The 20,299-nt window shown below is 39.6% G+C and overlaps 1 protein-coding gene across 6 annotated transcripts in view; it reads right to left on the reverse strand.

Annotated features, from left to right (window-relative positions):
- The window catches only part of LOC105193175 (neuronal acetylcholine receptor subunit alpha-7), a 261,990-nt gene that overhangs the window by 233,951 nt on the left and 7,740 nt on the right, over positions 1–20,299 (reverse strand). For 2 of the 6 annotated variants that reach the window (XM_026133351.2, XM_011157532.3), the window contains exons 1-2: positions 11,706–12,721; positions 8,839–9,388 (exon numbers count right to left, since the gene is read on the reverse strand). The exons of 1 other annotated variant lie outside the window; for it this stretch is intronic. In XM_026133351.2, the coding sequence (XP_025989136.1) occupies positions 8,839–8,998 (160 nt within the window). In that variant the 5' untranslated portion in view covers positions 8,999–9,388; positions 11,706–12,721. Of the gene's footprint in view, positions 1–8,838; positions 9,813–11,566; positions 12,723–20,299 lie in introns of those variants that run through there. 3 more of the 6 variants (XM_026133353.2, XM_026133350.2, XM_039454327.1) reach the window with 3 other exon arrangements.

Below are 20,299 nucleotides of genomic sequence, written 5' to 3' on the forward strand. Positions count from 1 at the left end.
TAAAAACTCATCGTTTAACAGTTCGTCTCCTTTAACTCTGTGTTTGATTCAAAGAAATCAGGAAGGGGGAGGTTGGGCATGCTAAGAGAGAGAGATCGAAATGAGATCCGCGACGGAAATTCGATGCGGCAGGTGTACCTGCCGCTGTGAGCGATTATGATGTATCGATATCGTACGACCAAGCGTGATCTGGTTCCACATTCATGTCACATTGACTCTTTTTGCAAGGATCGAGCTAATATCGCGCGTATGATAGCTATATTCGTGTATATACATACGTCATCTATGTTGCGGCGTCTCAGCTTCGATTACTTTTGCATTTACATGAGATTGACTACGCTACTTTGATCATTCAGAATCTAAAGCCCGAATGTACATTCGACTGCTCGTAGCTTAATGGAAATGCGAGCAACTGATAGCGCGGTTCGCTATATCGGAACTTCAAAGCAACAATTTAGTCGTGGGACATCTCGGCAGGCGTATTGTTTTCGATATAACCGACTGCTGATTTCTATGACCTGTCAAGTTCAGGAAGCTTGTTTAGAACGATATAAACGGAGATTAAGTACAAATAGTTTCTGCAGTACCAGCAACGCAACAGTAGGCGATGACAAGCTTTTCTCGTGACAAATGAAGTCGAGGGGAGAGATAGAGAGAGAGAGAGAGAGAGAGAGAGAGAGAGAAGGACTCTAATCTAGATTCAAGATGCACATTATGAACTAAATATATGTATGGAAAATCTTAAGTTCCAATGATCCTGCGCCTTCGAGCGGATTACTTCAATGCGGAAACGACAGTTCAATTTTCGGGGAAACCACCCCCTTTTCGACGATCCCCAAAATAATCCATACTAGAAAATATTTGCATTTCTCGTGGGGGAAATCCGCATATCAAGAAATAGTAAGACTTTATATCTTCCGGAACCACATCTAGACTACTGAGCCCCGGTATTGCCGAGAAATTCAAATTCTAATACCATCTCGCGGAATCCACTTACGCCGCCACGAAATGTTTCATTCATCGCCATAGGGTGTGAAGCTGTGTCGAGCCGCACCACACCTTGAGAAGTCAAATTTAGGTCATAAAGAATATTCAGATTTTCGCGCGCCCTACGCGGCGGTTGTGCCCTTGAAATTTGATACCTGATAACGACGAGAAAGGAAAAAAAAAACGCGATTTCCATCCTTATCGGGAATCGACCTTTGCAACGTCAGGAATAAACTTCAACTTTTACAATACATTCGGCGTGTGCATGCAAAAAAGTTCGACGCCGATTGCGCAATCCAATCGCTTGTATATTTATTCGGTAGACAGGACGATATTTCGTCGTGTTGGAGAACCTGCTAGTCCTACCGTTGCTGCATATTTACTTCGCGCGCTTAGTTCTCGGTAAATACGGTAAACCAAATCGCTCTCGTGGAGAGGATCTCTGCCAAAAAGTTTCAGGGACTCCACCAGCGCCCGCATACCCCACACTCTCAACAGGCAAGATATAATCTACCTCGTACTCTACTTACAGCATCGCACCGTCACGCTCGCAAACTTCTCGCGAGACCGTAAATATGTATTTCGTCGCTCGCCGTTAGGCGTATCAGTATGCGAAGTACTGTGAAATCGATGCGCGCGTATATCGCAAAATCGCAATCACGAGGCTGTTTGCCTTAATTAATTATCAATGCATCTCCGAGGAGCACGTCTTATTAATTATTCAAATGTCACTTACGTGAAGGCACGTATATATATGTATCGGTGGGCATGTGATACAGCGGCAGCACACTCGATTATCCTGCCAGACAATCCCTGACGCGATACTAGACTAAATTGCGAAAAGCGGGCTGACCACACGAGTGGACATAAATCACCATTAAAAGGGCCGAAGTGAATTTCGACGTTATGGATAGCCGTGATTTAAATAAAACGGATCGGTGCACGGAACTGTGGTCTTGTACGGGTTTGTACGAAAATCCACGTCACGTCTCTCCGCACTATCGCAGACCCGACCAAAATGATGAAGATGCTGCGGCGTTCTCTAACCGCGTCCTCCGGGAGTTTCTGCTTTTATGACGGATTATAAATCATTTCGGGGATCCTCGTGGGCGATCAGTCTCTTACTCTCGGGACCGCAGTCGCAACTTTCGGCGGGCGAATTTACGTGCACTTCCGAGATAATGTATCGTTCGCGAGAAGTTAATTCCTAACGAATTGGTGCTGCAATGTGGTCTCTCGGGAAACCCATCGTTGAGTTTTGCGAGTCTCGGCAATCTGCCGTCTTGTGAAAACAATAGAATTTACTGATATATCTCTATAATTTCAGGCTTTCGTGTTTGACGAGATCTAGAAGAAATAAACCTAGTATAATCTAACTTGAATACAGAAAAGTTTTATAAATTAAATTAACGAGAAATGACATACCGGTCGAAAGCGGTTCTTAGTGCTTCTCAATATTTTTCTATGTGAATTTAAAAACATTTACAAGATTGCTCAAACTACCGCGCCGAATTGTTTTTCCAGACTTAAAACCCAGATTTTTAAGAAGAAACGAATGTAATATTACGAAATTAAATCGATTTAATTATTTTTTGATACGCATTTCGACTATTCCACCTAATCTCTGCAAAAAAAAAATTGTAAAAAAATTATTAAACTTTCTTAAATTTATACGTATTTGTAATATATAATCATATTTTCTGTCGATCAAATACTTTCGCAATTTTTATTTTGATAAGGATTAAATGTAAATTAAAAGTAATCTTAATTGTAATTAATCCCTACCATATGTATTAATATTAACATTACATTACACGATTATGTTGGAACTGTGAAAATCAAACAAACATCAAATTCAACAAATGTTGTTTCACAGGAACATACGGGCATAAACATTAACTCTTACAATCTGAACAAATTTATAATATACTAATGGACTGTACGAATAAACAAATATATTTTTGCATACGACGGGATTATCATTCAAATCTGTAGGCAATATGTGACCTAAATTTGTTTCAGTGTGATGAAAAACTCGTGTTAAATAGAAACATTGCTACAAACATTATTTGCAGAATACTTAACAAATTAACGTAAAAGTTGCATAAAATAATGTTTTTAAAAGAAGCAACATATGAAAATAATGTTATACTTTATCAATTCTTTTCAAATAAAAAATAATGTTGAAAATGTTATAAAAAATTTAGAAATAATATGAAATGGGTAAACTGCAATTTAATTGAAGTTGTACTAAACTACACTATACAATAATTTTATAAACTTTTTATCTAATAATAGGTTTATTTGGTGAATAAAAATTTTATAATTATATTTAATCAAAATATATATATATATATATATATATATATATACATATAATAATTCTAAAGCTTTACGATACATATTTTTGAATTGTTTTTCACAAATCCACATTTATTCAAACGATGTTATCGTGAGTAAAACAATAATATCGTATAATATTCTTTATCTCTATCAAATCGCAGCAGCTCGTACAATTTACAGCTTCGAGTGAAATTATGGTTTTTTACTTGATCCACAATGAGGGCATTAGTAGTCATATAATGTGAAATGCGCGACTCTACCTTGTCGAACACCACATTACAATCATCAACAAAACACAACGATTGGATTCTAATTATCAGATGGACCGATATAGCGATACGCATGAAAATCTCGCAGATCGAATGACCGAATTAAATTCTGGCGCAGAATCAATGCAATTTCAACATCAATTGTAATGTAATTTCAATAGCTGTCATCGTCGGATTCGTGATTTTGCTTTATAAATGCGTGTGGGAGATACGTTTACTCGGAATTCAAAAATAAATACTAAAAAAAAGAAGAGATAATAAATCATGCGACGAAAGAGTGCTTCCTTCGATTAATACCCATGCTCGCGCGCATACGAGAAATACCGTGGTTGCAAGTTCGAGAATCGATATCTACGTTATAGGCGTCTCTGCTCCAATGCGGCGCCATACGTGCAATGTAAAAATCTCGATATCCGACAGCCGTGGTGCTCAACCAGTGACAGTAAAACGCCGAGCCGATGCGTTAAACGAACACGCTGCAAGCGTAATCCCCGGCGGAACATTCTGAAATTTTAACGAAGACTGACTTCCGCCCTCTCTTCGACGTTTTTCCATCCGCGATGCTTTTCTGGGGCATCGATCGCAGATTACTTCGTCGGAACTTCAAAACTGATTACTGCGAAGCGAGCGAGATATTTTGTGTTGCAAACGCGGAAGAGTCAAAGCTGCAGCTTCGACTCATCGACGACGATGTATTAACTATTTCTGTGGAAAGATTTCGCAAGGAGCGAAATGATACATGTATCCCAGATGGTTGCGAAGAATGATCACCGATGAAAGTTCTTTAGATTATGTATGTAGAAAGCGCGACAGTCATAAATAATATCGTAAAGGTATTTTGTTCTATCTAAATAATTGTTAAAATAAGTATTTGATAAATTAACAAGGTATAATATTTTTTTTTTATTTAATGAAGATTGAACTATATTTCTGCGTAAGCATAAAAATACCTACTATTTTAACATCATTCTTAACACAATAACACCTATCAGAAATTCACATTCGATCAACTCATGCGCGTCACGTCATTGACAGATACTTCACTGGTCTAGCCTGGTAATCAGTCGATCGATGTTAAAGTCGACAGTCTGTCAACTTTACTATCGATCGCACGTTCAAACGTTGTTAATGCTTTATTGCTCAAAACCATGTGCGTGATATGCACATATATAGAATGAACACACGCAGAGCAGAACACGTAAAATTATATTCTTCAATCGTGAATAAATCATTCTAAAATATAAATCGACAATTACGTTACGTAACATAAAAATAGAAAATCAAAAGCATCAAGTCAGAGTAGTAATTAACATCTACCTTTTTAAACGTAAATATTTTAACTTTTCGCGTTTAAGAACTTTTATTTAACAATTAATTGCATCGTAATAAGAAAGAGAGGGAACAAGAAAGAGTTGTACACACGATTCGAGTTGTACACGAGCGGTGCGTTGTTCATTAAGAAACGCGGTGAGCTATTTTGAAGACCGACTTCCTTGAGAGAATTCTTAGAGAACTCCGCAGTACTACTACAGTAATTGAGAAACAGCCATCGGCTATCGTAAAACGTAACGTAGAAAAATACGCAATGCCCGCAGCAGTTTCGCAGGGAGGCTTTTTCCGTTCGACCGAGAATAACTCACAATTGGTCGACTATCGCTACGACGGGGGAGGGGGGCGAGGTTGAGGACAAGGAAAAGTCTAAAGGCTTGAAATCTAGTCCTCCCGAGAAAATATTTCGCACGAGACCGGCGATAAATCGAATGACTTATTACTACGAGCCGCGTAATCTCGGAGAAGATATGTGCTGCGCCATCGAAAATATCAGATATGTCGCGGACCAGATTCATTCAAAAACACGACCATGAATTTTACATCAGGCTAAAGCCAACAGATTCTGAATCGAAATTAAATCGGGACGCGCAGCCGAGGAAGCTGAGGAAGAAAGCAGAAGCTGCACCATCGTTCTCCACTTACTGCACTGATTGATTTACGACGGCCGCAACGCAACGAAGACGAGCGAAGTAATGATTGATCAATAAAGATCACGGCACATTGGTAACGAAAAATATGCAGAACAAGTTTTATAAAGATTTAATACATAAAAATCAGGGTAACATGTGATTCCGTATGAGAAACGATCGAATCAACGGGTTCCACGTTCGACCGTTATCCTACATATATTTTCCGAGAGCTACGTGAGATTCTAAGGAAACCTTCGTCTTCAAGCTCTGAAGACGAAGGGCTGATTATGACCTAGGGAACTAGGTTGAAGGGAAACTAGGGCTGAAGTAGATTAGGAACCTGGAGCAAGCCTAAAAGAAACCTGAAAGCTATGATGGACCTGGGAGCTGTCAAACTTAAGAGAAAAGAGATTGAATAAAAGACTCGGTACACAAAACTGCATCCAGAAAATATTGTTTCGTCGAATAAAATACAAACTTGTTTAAATCAAAGAAATTTGCGCATTGCTATACGGTTAAAGAAAAATTTCTTTTAAGAAAATTTTTGATTGTTCTTTTATTAAAATTAAAGAAATAATTTGATTAGGTACGCAAATTTTTTTTTTAAATAAAAGAAATATATTTTTAAAATCAAAACGTGAATTAGTTCTTACATTTCTATCAATACTTTCTTTGAATTGAAAAATTATTTGTTTAAATTAAACAAACAATTTGAACAAATAATTTATTTAAAAAAAGGTTAATAATATTATTTCTTGAAATCAAATAAATTTTTATTTTCCTCGAAAGTATTTTCACTTTAACTTAAAAAGCCTAGTTAAACGATTTTATCAATGTAAACATAATTTATCTTTGTGTAGAACTGACAACTTAGCGAGAGTCACAAAGAAATTTTATATAGAAAAAAGAGACTAAATATATAGGATAGTTCCACTTGCTCCTATTATTATTATTTACTAATACAGAAGAATCACAAAAGTAAAGGCAAGATAATTTACGCAATTTAATTAATTGCAATATACATTATAATTGATCATTTATTTTCTATTTAATGTGCATGTGTGTGTGTGGGAGGAGGGGCTACACAAAAGTTAATTAATAACCTATAACATTCAGTGGATGTTATTTTACATTTTGAATATATTGAAATTTGGATGTAGAGAATAACATAAAAGATAAAGAAAATGTGTACTCGTAAAAAAGGCTGAAGCATTTATTAGTATTGAGGAATTGTATAAACCGAAAAAAAAATTTATCGCCAGGCAACCTTTAACACAAGGATGATGACGGCAAAGCGATATTAATGCCACGGCTTCGTTTCAACAAACCAATAAATTCTGAGTTCAAATCCGGCGGTTTAACTTTAGTGTTGCCGAACGATCACGGGAGTTCAATCGTAGCACGACATTTCGCTTCACAGAATGTTTATCGCGGAACTTTGGCATTCCCACTAACTTATGATTCTACATAATTTTCTTGATCGAGTGAAGTCACCTTTAACTTTATAAATGTGGCTGTTGTACTTTAATCACATGATTGAAAAAGAGAAGTTTAAAATACATACTGTAAGCGTTAAAAAATATATCATTTCATTAAAAAAATAAAAATAATCTTTCTATTTTTTCTTATTGTAAAAAGTAATTTGTATACGCATAAACGTTAATACCATAGAAACTTCCTTAAATAAAGTTTCAAAAAGATCAAAATTCGGAGTTAATTAAAGTCTAAAATTCTTCAACATTTTATTGCCTTTGGGTCTTTTACGATTTCAATGTCAATTTTGACAAGCATGACAAGAAACTTTTCTCAAACATCGCAACAAGATTCCTACGGTAAAAACCTGTTTCCACAGAAAATTAACGTCGTAAAATGTCTTAAGAAAAACCAACGCCGAACTTCGCCATAGCTGTTCGCGACATGTCGATATTTTTCCGAGAGAGTTTCTCAAATCGTACGATTTAATTCCGGCCGAGTCGTGCGAAACTTCGTTGACCGAACGAAATGCAGTTTTGTCGCGGTCGGGCGCCGATGCGCTGTGATGGCAGGTTGTACCGCGGTTGCGGTGATTCTATTATACGTTGCACTGTTACCGAGAACGTGTCATCCGTAATTATGATTGACGAACCGATTTATTATACGCGTATGTGCGTCACTCTTAGCGTAATCAGTTACGCATAAATTATATAAACACCATACTATCCACATATATAAACTGTATGTACAGCGAACGAGACGTGTATGAGATGCAATCGTTGTTTCGGAGACACCTACAGCTAAACCTAGGTTACTGTATGACAGTAATTAGCAAGCTACTATTAACCACTGTTAATCTGAACACGATTTTTTATAGCTATTAAATTATATCTGACACGACTAGCTTTAACGATGTAAATGTGTGCACCGTATGATTTCTTACTGTATTTAACGTGTCGATCGACTAGAAATGTCTGTGGCAAAGACGGCGCTATTATATAGTCGCGGGAGTGTCGTTCGTTAAATTATGTACTCGTCTAAAGTTATTTGCGGATTTCTATATCAGGATAGAATAGCCGGACGAAGTGACACAGGTTGATAGAAGTCGTCGCGTGCAGATGAAATCTCTTTAATGCAAGCGTCCTTGAATACTAATAGGCGAGGATATGTTATACTTGTATACATTTTGACTTCATAATAATTTTATATTAGTAATATATATTAAAAGATTTGTAATAAAAGGGCGTGTTGTTTCAAACAGCCTGAAGGTATTGACGAGAGAAGGAAAGAGAACTACGAAACGACAGTTGTTATTGTCATAGATTAAAAAAGTTATGCAATTGTGCCTACTTAAGTAATAAAAAATTAAAAAATTAAATGCATAACCTAAATTAGCCCTTAATCTCGAGTATTTTGAACGAAAAAATTCAGGTGTAGTATTAAAAAAATATTCAAATAAATAGATGCGTTTTATAAAAATCATATCATTAATGATCTCTATTAAGACTTGCATAGTTGTAACATTTCTTACTTCTAATTTAACTGAGACACTTATACCGACGTTATATTAATCATTACGATATCGTATATTCCAATCGATAAATGTAACGGTCCACCTTTATTCGAATCGTTAGAAGTTTGATGGTTCCTTCTCTCGTCAATACCTTCAAGTCATTGGAAGAAATATCGTTCGTGCCCTTTCGTTTCTGAAACGGCTTAGGCGAGCGATAAAGAAAATCATAACGCGAGTAATGTCGCGTACAATCTCACCGTAAAATATCGGAAGTGCGTCTCGGTAAGCTTACCTTGAGGTAGGACGGTGAGCAAGAGGACTATTTGGAGACCGGCGGCGATCGTATTATAAAACTTTATTCGCAACTGCGGTAGACCTCTTGCCTGGTGCGCCATGGCAGATGAATTTTGCAGGCCCAGGTCGAGGTACGACACCGACTTGCCGATGTTCATCTATCCGGTCCCGACGTGCCCCGTCGTGACCGTGATGCACTGCACAATTTTGCGTGTTCACTTCTACACGCAGCGGTCACCGCCGCGAGTATCGCCCGGTAGCGCTTTGTCGCCCGCTGCGTCACTGATTATTATCATCATCACAGCAGGGTGTCACGAGTCGAGTTCAATTCCGCGCGAATCGTCCGCTAATCGATACTCGATGCCCTCGCTAACGCACCCCCCGACTTCGCCGTCATAACCAAGCGTTCTTCCGCGGGCCTCGGTTGTGCGTATTCGCGAGGTCTCGATCGTTGAAAGGCGGCGGCGGCGTTTTATCGTTCGCAGAGAGAACGCGCTACGTTCGCGCGATGGTGCTTCCCAGCGTTTCGAGCATTCTCGCGGGGGATCCTGAAAATAATGATTTCGTATGTGTGAACGACCCCTTCGCACCCACTTTCCATCGCGCGCGGCGTCGTTTCACGGCACGCGTTTGCATTATCCTCTGAATTCACCGAGATTGCTTTCACTTTAATAATTAATGCGTGCTCAAATACTTGCCGATGAATGCTAATGTTTATCACAATTTCTTAATCATGCCTTAATAATTATAAGCTTCAATTTCTCGTCTAAAGAATCATGCATCATTCAAGAGACTTCAGCTTTATGTCAGACTAAAAATTGGTCAGCTCGCATCGAGATATAATTATTCTATAAAACGAATCACCTAAATTTTCTTTATATGAGCCACTGAAGCAAAAAGTATTCGAGAACATAATAATTCTAGATTTTATTTCTATTTTCAAATATTTACTATAACTGTATAATCAATGAAATTTTTAATAAAATAAAAATTTGCTATTAAATTTTAATAAACAAAATTTTCCCTTGAGATTTACATATTGTATATATTATAAAACCAAAATTTTGATAAAAATATCCGCATCATTTTTTGGCTATAAATCAAATTAAAATTATGCATAAAGTTTATACAGTTCAAGTACTATACTCTGTGAGATAATAAAATGACGCTTATTTGAATATTATTATCATTTATTGCGATACTTCTTTCCGATATAAAACGGTTGCGAGCGTCGTTACGGCATCGAAAACTTAGGTGATTTACAAGCAGGGCGGTTGATTTACTATTTCACTATCAGCAAGAAGAGATTTCTTGTATTCCCCTTGGAAAAACGTGCCGCGACTAGAAATGATCGGTTTTGCCAAGCTCTGTTATCATAAATTTTTCATCTTCTTGGCAGGATTGAAAAAATTATTAAAATAATTGAAACATATGCAGGTTTTGAATCGATTTTTGCGAGCTACACCAAAAGCACTGTGATGGAATAATTAATATTACAAATTAGAAAAAAACAAATTCAACTATTTAATATCATATAAGTTTAACAAAATCATGTAAATTTAACAAAAATCTCCAAAAATACAAATTTTGTAATTTGTATAATTTTACATAAAAAAAAAAAAAAAAATGGAATATTACTGTATCTTATTACATACAAAAAATATTTGCGTAAAAAGAAATGTTGAAAGTAAGAAAATAATAATCTTGCTATTGTTTAGTGCTTGAAAAATACGCGAGAGCGCATTATAATTCGTCTTTATTCTCGCGCATTTATTTTCACATGCAGCATCACCGAATTACACCAACAGAAAGCGTTCTCTATTTCGTCGTAAAAAAAACACGCGAATTAATTAGCAACCCTTTCCTAACCGATCAGTCATTGATCACGAGTCTAGCATTACGATGACCTATTTATCGGATTCACGAGGGAGTGAGGGAGCATTAAATGGCACGCCATTACCGCGGTTTCTGCCTATCGACACAGGTAGCAATTTTTCCATTGTCTCGCATGCCTCAGAGAAGCAACAATGGCGCGAGTTTTAATCTCACAGGAAATGCGTCTGTGGAGTTTTGACGCTACGACTAGTTGATACGAGAACGTACCCAAGACTATATACGGTATCTTTCATATCGCGATGTCGTTTATCAATTACGCGCGTGTCACAGACTCGAGCTTTGACATGCATTTCGCGAGCGTATCGCCGGCTCTCGTCCATACGTTGAAGCGAATCTTGCCTCGAAAATTGTGAGAGCTCGCGCCCGGTTTACAGGTGTCCGTGGCGACTACGCTTCCTAATTCGATACCGAATGCAGCCGTTCTCCCCCACGCGGCGGCGTCTATCGTTACGAGTACTCTCACCCCGTTCTCAACCGGCACTGGGGCTCACTTCGTTACTCGCTGACACCCACCACACCGACGATTCGATCAAAATTTCCGGTTGCGAGCGAGAAACGACCATATAGACATGGATAATTTTGCGCGAGCTTAGAAAAAAAATTGTTCGTGATACAAGAAAAGAAAAAAAAGAAATTGCCAGAAGAGTCCACAGTGAAATAGCTCGCGATCCTAGAACTTTACGGGATGTGTAGGAACTATTTCGTCGACACCAACAACTGACGCTCGATGAATCCAACAACCAACTGTATATAAGTACCGCAAACGACGCCGCGATTATTTTTCGCGATTGGCTTTTCAAGCCGCAAGCACGCTGTCGCGAAATTCGGACCTATGTATGCTCTCTCGCTCTCTCTCTCTCTCTCTCTCTCGCTCTCTCTCGCTCTCTCGCTCTCTCTCTCTCTCTTTCTCTCGGCGAGTTTCGAGAGGGGCGCGGGTGTGCTATCGCGACTCCTGGCAGCACCACGGACCTGCGTTCGCGGCCTGGCCGGCAATCGTCTTCCTCGTCTCACTACAGTCCATCGCGCGTTCCATCCTTCCGCGGAGCAGCACCACCACCTCCGCCTCCTTCGCTGCCTCCTACTTCACCGGAGCGCAACACGGTGTTGCCCGGTATCTAGGCAACTTCGCGGAGCGTGGCTGCTCCCTCTGCCAGCAGCCCGTTCCACATAGGCAACGAATTCGCCGTTCTCCTCGCCGTTCTTGCCCGCGCGCGGCTTTTTCTTCCTCTCCTGATTTCTGCTCTGTTCTCGCACACTCTCTTTCTCACGTCGCACTCGTTTCCTTCAACACGGATCACGCGTTCGCGCGAATTTACATCCTCGTATATCCGTATTCACCACCGCCGCTCTTCCTGTCCTGTTGCGGCTATCCCTTCTTTTTCTCCGCACTCCCATCCGCCTCTCGTCCTCGTCGCTTCGCTCGTGCTGCTTGCTTTATTCCTTTATCCGTAATTGCTTTCGTCTGGCCAAATCGTACCTCTTGCGTGCACGTATCTACCTCGCATCGTGGTGCACCGAGTTGAACACGAACAGGTTGAACGCGAACGTGAGTAATCCGTGACGATGGATGCCGGCGATTACGGCGACGACGAGCACGACGACGGAAATGGGGGTGAGGGAGGCGGAGGGGGGGAGGGTACGCGTAACCTCCCGTACAGACCGCACGCACAAGATATACGCCGCGAAGTCCGGTCGAACGCGTTAGACTGAAAAACTCGCGCTAGACTGAGAGACAACGGCAGTTGGCAGAAGGGAAACTACGGAAGATCAGAGAAACAGGAGTGGAGAAAAGAGGTAAACGGATATAATAAGAAAGGTACAGATAGATAAAGAAAGAAAGAGAGGGACTGGATACACGGGGGATGGAGAAAACCGCCTCGTCCCTGCGAACGGGTATCCGAACCGGAAACCGAAACCCCTGAAAAAGGAGGCGGTCGGGGTCGTGTACGAGCTGCCGGTCGAGCTCTTGCGACTCGCAGCCACCGCCGCGATATAGACGCGAGGAGCGCTCCCCACGATGGCCATAACCCTCCTCCGCCACTTCCACCTCCGGAGAAACCACCCTCTCCGACGCCCCTACCTCCCGTGGCCGCCTCCGGTTCCCACCACGATTTCGCGGGAGGCTGCGGACTGGACCAGCACGCAACCAGCGTGACCCCCACCACATCGCGAGAGTACCAGGGTAGTAGACTCGGGGATGCGAAGACGCGGGGGTGAGCGAGGTACCGCGGGGCTCGAGGGGGCGCGAGAAGGCGGCCCGGGGGCGGAGGAGAGGATCGGAGGACAGCATCCCCGAAGCCCACCCCACAGATCAATATTGTGCCCACCACCGTGTACCGGAGAACTTGCCCCATCTCTCTCGAGTAACCGTCGTGCGCCGGATGCCTCATCTCTCTTACCCCCTAACCGCCCTCTTGCGAACCCCCGTAGCTCACGGCCGTTGCCGTGTATCGCGAGCTCTGTCTCCCTCTTCTCCCTCTCCCTCACTCTTGTCTCTTCTCTCTTTATTCCTCTCCTGTCCCCTTCTTCACCTATATTCTCGCCTTCCCTCTCAAGGGTAAGCGTGCGCGAGAGTCCACGTTGATTCTATCGCGATCGTCGCGAATGTGATGCTGGAGCATGGTCCAAGTCCGCTAAGGGGGATTAGCCTCGGCGGTCGAGATCCCAGGGACGGCATAGTTTCGATGCACCGAGGATGTCGACACGACAGAAAGATAAGTAGAGCGCGGATAGATGCCCAACTTGACGGATGGATCGATTGTTTTCGAACTTGCGGGGAAAGCGTGTGTTTAAGAAGGAGTCGTTTAGATGGATGGCACGAGATGTTACTGTATTCCTGCATTTTTCACGGTCATTGCATGTCAATTACGAATTTTGTAAGAGAAACCTGCGTAACTTTCTCTTCAGCATAATAATTGAGTAAAGTAAATGAATGAGCTATAAAGTTATCTCATTCAAAAAGTAGTTTTAAATTAACGAATACTTATAAATGTATGCAAGTCTTTGTTTCGTAATTCTAAAGAAAAATTTAATAAAAATAACTACTTTTTTATATAGATAATTATATTTAAATAGATAAAAAAATATGATGCAGATATATACCTGCAATATATATGTATATGTATATGCAATAGTATTTTCCACAAATAATACATGTTATACTATAATTTAATATATCTTAGCATTCTATAAATATGTAATCTTCAAAAAAAATAGGATAATAAATATGCTAATAAAAATAATAGGCATGAGATGCTAGATCATGTTATAAAATATTGTTAATTATTTTTACTTAATATATCATGTTTAATACCTATATTACATTCAATATTTGTCTTAATACTCATGATATATTTGTTCAATATGTATTACAAATGCAAGTAATATAATACATATAAAACAAAAATTGAATTTAATAAACTGATATAGGTAGTTGTGTTATCAACAGCTGTTTGCTGACGAAGTTGCAGGAAAATCATACGAGGCGCTTCAGTCAGACGAAGTTTGTAAATCGATAGAAATAAAGCTAATTCAAAAGCTTTTTTCGAAAAATTCTTTATGTTATTTGATAAATTTCCTCGATAAGAAATAAATAAATGGACTTTATGATCTTATCTAAAAGAAATTTTTGGAAACTATTGTTGGTAATCTCTTTTTTCAAAGAACCTTCGAACCACGTCATCGGAGCATGAAAATGCAGTGCATCCGCACTTCTTACAGTCGATAACGTTATACCGACTTCTGAACTTATTGTTAAATCCTCGCAAACATTTCTCTCAAGAGTATTTTAGTTGAAAAAAGAGATTTCTTGAAAACTTTCTCTCTATATGCGTTTTCTTACAAAAAATATTTCCAATACACGAAATAAGTATGAATCCAATCCAATATAAATAGAAATTTAATATCAATTATGTACAAATAGGACTGTTTTTGCAACATAGTTTGCAATATACTTCTATTTTCTTTTTCATTTCATAATAGTGTTTCAATCTAGCATTTTTTAAATATGTAGGTATCGGTTTTAATTCAAATTCCACAATTGATTTGATATGAAATAGTTGCAATAATCAGAATTACGACGGATGCAAAGTACAATCAATAAAATTTATTTATTCATCAAAGTTACTCATTGATTTTACCTAATAATAGCACGGTCTGAATAAATTACGTTAATAATTAATATTTGCATAACTATATCTAATAACACTGATTAAAGTTCTCATTATACAATGGAATTGCAATTAACAATTTGTAATCAGCTATTAATAACAAACTTAGGCAAGTATATATAATCTAATCATTAGATATAAAGCATTTTCCTAATCACTATTCTATAATTATAACTCATAATTAAACGGCTTCTATTATTTTATATGTATTTGAAGTTGAAATATATTCTACATAAATTGTAACATAAACAATATAATGTACTTAATGGAACATTATTGAGATAAATGTCCATGGTAAGGTCCACGAGCGAGTAACGAGCAAAGAAAAAAATGAGGAGTGGGGGGAGAAGAGAGAGATTCAGAGATTCAACGCTTTCCTTCATATATACGAGGTCGTTTACTCATTGTTATAACTTCCTTAGAAGCCATTACAAAGACGCGCGCTCCTTCATTCTAAGATAATTCGGCTGACACAAAGCACACAGCTACCCAAAGTTCACGAAGAGGAGAGAGAGAGAGAGAGAGAGAGAGAGAAAGAGCGGGCAATTTGCCATACGCTACATTAAATTTCGCAAAAGCGGGAAGCGCTTGCCACGCTAGCTAAACACTAATCAAAACTATGTTTCTAGAGCGTGTCAGGCATCGCGTTTGTTCTCGTACCATTTAGAGCAACATCGAATACAATTACCAACCTACTCAGTATGCTAATTATCGCAAGACACCGAGGTAATATATAGTCATCTTGTCCGCGCCGTATCCAAGATGGTCAAGGTTGAGATTCGCCTTCTCGCTTCTCAGCGAAACAATGCATGCATAAATTTACACGTACCGGCAGATTAATCGCAAAAAAAGAAATCATTGAGAGGCAAATTTTTGCGCGCTCCGACCTCCAACTTAGTCTCTCCATTAACATTCTCTGAGAACCAAAAGTGAATTATTGCAACGATCAATTGTCTAACGGCCATAAATACTGATAGTAAAAAAGCGATTTCGATTATTTTTTAATGGACGTGGCACATCCATTAAAAAACAGTGAAAGCACGTACAAATCTATTCATTCGTCTTGGTGATTATCGCGCGACGACCAGCAAGTGGGTTCCTTGTGGCATTACATCGGAATGGTCAAGGCTACGGTTGAGACGGACGGATGGGCACGAAGAATGAGCGATGTTTTGTAGAAAGCAGGTATACAAGCAGGAAGGGAAAGGTTGCACCTGGCAACCCCGGGATAGAATCCAAACTCACGCCTCGCAGGCGCGTCTCTCTCTCTCTCTCTTTCCACATGGTCCGGCCCATCCCACTCTCCACGGTCCATTCCTCACAGCCGGCCGTCCCTCTTTGAGAATCAGCCTGCTGGCCGTACACTCGCCCAAAATAACAGAAATTGTGGAGAAATCAGCGTTCCCTATGGACCGTTCTTGTGGACTATTGTGGCGCCTCGAGGAGCAACGAGGTTCCTCGTCGAGGTGGAACGTGTCATTGTGTATCGTCAAGTTTTCGCTTCTTTAGATCGCTCTCGCATTGCCCAGGGATGGTTTGACTTCTGCGCCCTTTTCAATCTCATTGCACTTTAATGCCGATTGCACGAGGCACCAGGTGTCACGATAGTATCCCCCGACGTATCCCTCGCTTGTTCGCTCGCGCTATCGCCCGTGGACTTTTATTTACGACGCGCGACGAATTCGATGCGGAGCGCTCGGTTAAATGCACGCGGGGACAGAAGTTCTCTCGTGTGTGCTCGAGGGGGTGAAGCAAAACCGCTAGCGATCGACCCCGGGGTTTTCTCTCCCCGAACTTTGGGGTCAAACATTCGACGCTGGAAACGTCTATTTGGGTCACTCGGTTTGCGAACAGATCACTCGAAACTTTTGCGCAATTGACGTATCCGGGACGGAATGTGTGCGATCTGTGCAAATATGTGTTTGCCACGCTTCGAACGAAACGGAAATGTTAACACCTTCCTCTATCTAGTCTGGATGTCGAACCGCGAGTCTGCGTACGATTTACAGTCGATAACGTTTGTTGAGGAGTGAAACGTTGGAGAATTTCTATTCTTCTTCTAATGAGCGTAAAAAAAAGGGAATTATTTTTAATCTAAATGATATCCTAGATGAACCAAAAGATATTTTAAGACAGATTATCTAACGAATATAGAGTTTGTGTTTTTTTAGCGAAAATGTCAAGAGAGATCGTCGTATCGACACTTTCCAATTTACGAAAATTTCATTTCTTGGTAAGTAAACTTTAACCGGAATTCCTCTTGGACTAAAATACTTTAGAAAGAGATCAGCCGAGAAATAAAATTTTGTTATTTATGTAAAATTTAAATCATAAAAATATGTAACGTAATTATATGCATATTGTTGTACTCTTTTTACAAAAATTTTCTTATAAAAACTTATAAAAAAGCTCTTCTTGTAAGAAAGAGAGAACAAAATTGATTAATTGAGAAGGGGAGAGAAAGATAAATGGATTAAATAAAATCTGGTGCAAAATGTTGCGATATTAGTCATCAAAGTCAAAGTGGGTTACTTTTTCGAGTTAATCAGTGTTACAATCAGCTGACTTCTTACTTACGAGATGATAAATTATTTCGCTAACTTCGCGATGTGTATGCTTGACCGACTTCGATTATTATAGAAACGGAATATGATTAACTTTGCACTTATACAACGGAGACATTTATGAGCGGTGCGAAAGTGTACGGAGAATGGCGTTAACCGCATTTATTCTTGTCTTACTAACTCCTTTCAGCTGTCGCGTGTCACGGCGATAAAGTTTGCGGGAGCAGAGTACCCCGCATACATCCAGCTTTCTGCAAAATTATGCACTGTGTCGATGCAGATCCGTCACGACAGGGTTGTTTTTATTGATTGCCCAGACTTTTCGGTCACGCGAAAGACGCAATTTCAGCATTGACCAATTTCACCGAGCAGATTTATATTCACAATACAACAATTAACTCGTGTCAATTATCCCTTCTACGTTCCATGCTGAGTGAATTTCGAAGGCACATCTTCTGTATTTTAATCAAAATTAAAAAATGTGTCGTACAAATTGATTATCATGTAAGACATTCGTAGGATACCTATATGTTTACTTTGACCGTATATTAATTTTTGTCACAAGCCGTTTAACAGCTATGTTTGTTTAATGTTTTATCATAATCGGGGATTCTCGCACAGGTTTGTAATTAAAACGTGTTCGAACTAACATAAATGCCTCGTTAATCTCGCTAGTTGTAAGACTTGAGACGAAAAGGGTGGACTCCAACGAACCATCTCGAGTCTGATGACAAGTGACTAAGAAAAGCATTCGTTAAGAGAGCTCTTTTTTTTTTACTGTTCTTTGCAGTGAGTTACGAAGAGGCATAATAGAGAAAAAGAGAAAAAGCGAAAGAGGTCTCCGTGTAAAAGAGCCAAGTGTAGTAGAACGCTAAGTAGAATGAGTAGAGAAACGTGTCTCTGTGCGTGAGGTACTCATTTGGAGAGAACCTCTCTCTCTCTCTCTCTCTCGTCTCTCTCCTTGCCTTCCTTCCGCTCTTTCCCCATCCTTCTTTGTCTCTCGCCACGTCTGTATATCCCGGAATACTAATGATGCTGCGAGAAAATCCGCCCCGGTAGTAACCCAAAGGTACCTACGGTTACCTGCAAAGTTTTCGCTTCACGTGCCAACTCGCAGGTTCGTACGTACTTCGAAGGCGCCTCGCTAAACGCCGTAACGTCCGTCGCGTTTCATAAATTAGGAGGAACATTCCTCCTGGGAGGACAAACCCTCCGAAACTCGACGTGGAAATAGAAGACGTACTCCGTAACACGGCACGGTCCGGTTATGGCCGTAGGGGGAATACGATTGTTTCACGATGGAATATATAAAAGGAGGCGATGCCACGGCAAACAAAGTAGCGGGAACATCTCGCGTGGCTTGTAATGCCAAATTGCGCGGATGTCGAATGGCGAATGGCGAATGGCGAACGGCGCGGTCGCAATAGCTGTGGTTATATAATAAGCGGACCCTTCTACCAAAATTAATTAACTGCCATATGAATTCCAAGAGAGTTCGGACATATTCAGGTTCGTTCCCTGTTTTATGATGATGCGGGGATGTAATATCGGGACGGATGTACATCGCAGAACTGGCGAATTAGCTACCAAGATTAGCCTCTGATGAAATTACCGTATCGTTCTTATTGCACGGCGCAGCTCTTATCCTTTTCCTCTCGAGCGGGCAGAAAATAAAAGTAATATCAAGTCGAGTTAAATGTTCCGGGAAATTATTAATTTCTACGAAAATAAGGGATGCCAGGCTCTTTTGATCACCGAATTGGAAGCGACTGTTCCGTTGGATGTGGGACTAATAAACGAAACCCTAACGGCGAGCCCTGGCAAAAAAAAATCAGAGTTCTTTTTTTTCAATCAAACGCATTGTTCTGGCTTCTTCCAAGAATTTGCTATTAGTCAACATTTGTTGACAGAAACTATATATCATACACATTTGATTATACAGTTTTTTTTTTTCTTACGTGACGCATGTTGGAAACACAAGCGAGATAAAAAAGTTGTATTCATTAAAAGAAAACCAATTAACGTTAAAACACATTTAAAATAGTATTTTTTTTCTATGCATCACGACGTGAGCCGTCGCAAATTCTTTAAAGCTCGAAAAACTATATAGTCATATCTTAAGTAAACTCGCCATTATTTAAAGTAAACGATTTAACACAGATGGATTCATTTTAATAATCTCATGAATTTTAATGCCGTAGGGCATTAGTAAAGTTATTTAATTTATATTTAATTTCTGTCAGTGAATTAGCATAATTTTACGTACAACGTTAAAATATTTCGTGTCAAACTATATTTAACTGTAACGCATTTAAATAAAAATTTAACAATATTTATCACTAATTTTTAAAAACAAATAAAAAATTTATTAAATTTTAATTATGGATAATATTTTTATTATTTCTCCTTTATAGTGTTAGACACTTAGTGTTAGAAACATTATACCAATATACGTAAACAGAATTATATCCGTTTATGGTAGGGTTACTAGATGATAACCCCTACGTTCTGGAGTTCTAGAGCTAATCATGGACTTAAGGATCCCCAAAACAAACAAAAGTACCCTAACTTATACGACGAGAATCTTGTTTCTGGCCTTCGCAGAACTTGGATAGGCGATTTGCCCGAACGCATAAATAAGAAATGAGACGCATGACGGCGCATTTGTCCAGCGAGCGAAAAAATATTCTCGTCTCGCTAAGGCGTGCGCGTGCGCAACGAAAATTTATCGAAAGCCGTTCTGACGGAACTATTCGTTCCCGGAAGTGGTCGGAAACTAGTTCGACATTCAATTTCTCTCCGCGAGACGATTTGTCCATCACACCGCCGT

The sequence above is a fragment of the Solenopsis invicta genome, chromosome 10 (genome assembly GCF_016802725.1).
Source record: "Solenopsis invicta isolate M01_SB chromosome 10, UNIL_Sinv_3.0, whole genome shotgun sequence".
NCBI classification, from domain to species: Eukaryota; Metazoa; Arthropoda; class Insecta; order Hymenoptera; family Formicidae; genus Solenopsis; species Solenopsis invicta.